Source organism: Saprolegnia parasitica (assembly GCF_000151545.1).
Source record: "Saprolegnia parasitica CBS 223.65 unplaced genomic scaffold supercont2.761, whole genome shotgun sequence".
NCBI lineage: Eukaryota > Oomycota > Saprolegniomycetes > Saprolegniales > Saprolegniaceae > Saprolegnia > Saprolegnia parasitica.
This window is the reverse complement of record NW_012157155.1, coordinates 1-3,265: the sequence shown is the minus strand read 5'-3', so window position 1 is coordinate 3,265 and position 3,265 is coordinate 1. Positions and strand designations below refer to the sequence as shown.

The 3,265-nt window shown below is 62.4% G+C and overlaps 1 protein-coding gene across 1 annotated transcript; it reads right to left on the bottom strand.

The window, feature by feature from the left end:
* Positions 1-551: 551 nt before the first annotated feature.
* On the bottom strand, positions 552-3,256 carry SPRG_17764 (hypothetical protein; the record flags this gene model as incomplete). Its single annotated transcript, XM_012357154.1, has 4 exons — positions 552-2,574; positions 2,635-2,821; positions 2,865-3,129; positions 3,179-3,256. Coding segments are annotated over 4 exons (2,553 nt in total), but the record flags the coding sequence as incomplete, so codon positions are not given.
* Positions 3,257-3,265: the final 9 nt, after the last annotated feature.

The following is a 3,265-nucleotide window of genomic DNA, read 5'->3' as shown; positions in this document are numbered from 1 at the left end:
TGGCACGTCGTTGAGCTTCGCCCTGGCCACCAGCGCTTCAAGACAGAGGAGCACGATTAGGCGCACCCAGTAATCCAAGAGGCAAGTGCTCTCTACCGATATGATGTCGTTCAAGTACTTTTTGAATATGACGCAAAACACGTCCATTCCAAGGCCATCACTTCCACAGACAAGATTGACCACATAGTTGTATGTTGCATGTCTACATATTGGACGACCCCTCGAGTTGCACGCGCGCCGTCGCTTGCATTTGCGCCATGAGCGCGTCAAAGGACGTCGTGGTCCAAGTGGCCACCTGCGACAGGAGCGGCACTGACGCCTCCTGCGCGTCCATGGTGGCGCGCCACGCTTGGATCCACGCCACAAGCCGCTGCAGCTGGGACGACGTGGACGCCGCCGCCACTTCAAACTGCAATTCGAGTGCTGGGCGCAAGTGCTCCGAGTAGAGCGCGGCGACCTTGCGGGCACTGTACGCCTCGATTGCACCCAAGAGTCCATAGACCTAGTCCCGCAGCATGAATCCTCTTTGCAAAAGGCAACCGGAAACGTACGCAAAAGGCAAAGCTGAGCCACCAGATGAGCGTGAGCGCGGCGTCGATGAGCAGCGAGCGCAGTGTCGGCGTCGCGGCAGCAGCTGGAATGGGCGCGGGCGAAGTCGACCAGTTGTCGGCAGGTGGTGGCGCCACCGCCGTCGGTGGTACACGCCCGACGAGACGTCCATGATGAGGGACACGGTACGTCGTAGGTGTCTTTGGCTTCGTCGCTTTTGTGTCGTGGCGAGGTTCGAAGACTGGACCAGGTGTTGCACCGAGGGGACGACGCATGTTGGTCGTTGGTGGCGTCAACGGTTCCGGACGCTGCGATGGCTGGCTCGTCGTGGGCAATGGTACTTGACGCAGTGACGCGTCGCTACTGCGGGATGACGCGCCCGACCCCACACGACGCCGCTGTCGCAGCGGAATCTCGGTCGGCGACGCGCGGTTCTTGGTGACCACTGGCGTGACCACTGGCGTCGAGTTGTTGATCGTGCGAAGAGGCAGCGGCGCCATCGCCCACTCGGCTTCGTGATGCGCCGACGAGTCGATGGCCAACGCCGCGTCCGTGGCGATTTGCAGTGGCTGCAGCCGTCGTGATGCTAGAACTGTGACACTGGGCACTGATGGATGGACCATTGGTGATTGGAGCTGTGGACCAGTTGAAGTTGGCGGGGGCGAGGTCTCTGGCGCAGCAAGTGGCGTTGCAAGTGGCATCGGCGGTGGCGCAACTACCGTGTGTGGCGCCTCCTCGGTCCTGCGCACTGGCGACACGAGTGACTGCGAGCCAACGAGCGACCGGGGTGGTGGTGGGCGGACCTCGTTGTCTGTCGGCTGGACCCATTCGGCGTGGAGCATGCGCAGCGCCTCCTCGTCGTCGTCGTCGTCGCGAAGGAGGTTGCTGCCAATGCTCTGGACGCTGCAGTCAAAGTCGTCTGCCCAGTTGGCCTCCTTGGGCGACAGCGTGCTCACGCTCCAGCTTGGGCCAAAGAGCTCCTCGCGGGCGTTTCCAGCGTGCAGAGATGAAGCATCCAATGACGTGCTCAAGTCCGCGTCCGAGTCGAACGACGGTCGTCGCGGCGCCCAAAGCTCTTGCAGGAGAGCCGACGCAGGTTGTTCTTCGTCCAGTAGTACGTTGTCTGTCGGCGGTACCACTGGCGCCACATCTTCGACCACAGCGGCGGCAATCTCCTTGGGCTTGGCGACCGACGAAGGTGGCGAGGGCGTAAAGATGGTAGCTCGTTGTGGTCGAAGCGATGGCTTGCTCGTTGGGACGCGCGGGTCGCGAATGGGCGTCACGGCCTCGGGTATCGGTGACGCCATCCGACCGGGTGCTTCAGAGGCCACAACAGCCGGCAACATCGAGAGCGTCATCTGCCGCCGAGGTGTCGGAGCAGCAAGTGTCACCTCGCGCACTGTAAGCGGTCGTGCAGTGGCCGGAGCCTCTGTTGTTTGTGGCGGCGTGGATTCCACGGCGGTTGGCGTCGCGGTTGGTGTCGGTGAGGATGCCGATGGTAGGCCTTGTCCCTTGAACTTGAGACGGGAGACCGGGCGCGGGATGAGCGACGGCGATGGCGGCTTGACGTCGAGGACGCTACGCGCAGGTAGCGGTGTGTTGACGGACAATGTATCACTTGGTCGCGGCGAGGCTTTGAGCGGTGTCGACGACGCGCTTGGTGGTTCGTCGCCCTCGGTGATCGCCGAGAGGTGGTCCGGAAGACTCGCAAACGAGAGCTCCACATTCCGCTCGGTCGGGTTCGCAGCGTTGCGCAGTGTCACGAGCGACATGTCGCGCGATGGCAGCACAGGTCGCGCACGGAGATTACGCCGGCGCAAGACACTGTCGTCCGACTCGTGGTCTTCGTCGTCGAGCTCGAGGATCGGGGACAAAATGATATCATCGCCGTCATCATCGTCGTCTTCGGACGGCGACTCGAGGCACGCCGGCGGCTGCGCCAGCATCGAGTCGGGAAACTCGTCGGCGATACACGCAAGGACCTCGTGCGGTAGTTGCTCGAGGAGGAAGCGGATGTTTTCTTGCCTACCGCGCCGTGCATGCAGTATTATCCTCGACATGATAGAGGAGTACAAAAGAGCGTACCCGTATTCACAGAGGAGGCAGAGCGCGAGCCGGGCTTGCGATTGCACGGCGGCGTCGTCGTCAAAGAGGCTTTGTAAGATCACACGCCGCATCGCCATGTAGTTGGCCCGTTCGAGGACTTCGTAGGGGGGCCAGAAGCGCAGGACGAGCACGATGAGCGAGACGCAGAGCATGCGCTTGTCGCCGTCTAGTCCGCCGTGATGTACGACCGAACGCAGGAAGGGCAATACCGTCTTTGGCCTGCTTGTACGCGCGCTCGAGCAGTGCCACGGGGTACCGCGTCGCCTTGGTGAGGCTGTGCAAGCACTGGCGCGCCGAGAGCGCGATGACTTGGGTCTGCTTCTTCTTTGTCGCGAGGTGAAACACAGATAGGAGGAGGGCCTCGGAGAGCGGCCGCAGTGACGGGCCACACAGCCATGCGAGCGACGAGAGGAGACTGCACGCTTGCTTGGCCACGGCCGGTCGAGTGTCAGCCAGCGTCTGCAGAAACCCGTTCTAGGACCGACAACGTAACGTGATCGAATCGGGGCACGGAGGCGCGTACGACAAGAACGAGGAGATGGCCCACGATCGGCGTCGCGTTAAAGTTGGCGCCGTCGCGATCACCGTCGCTCGTGGCCATGCCCATGAC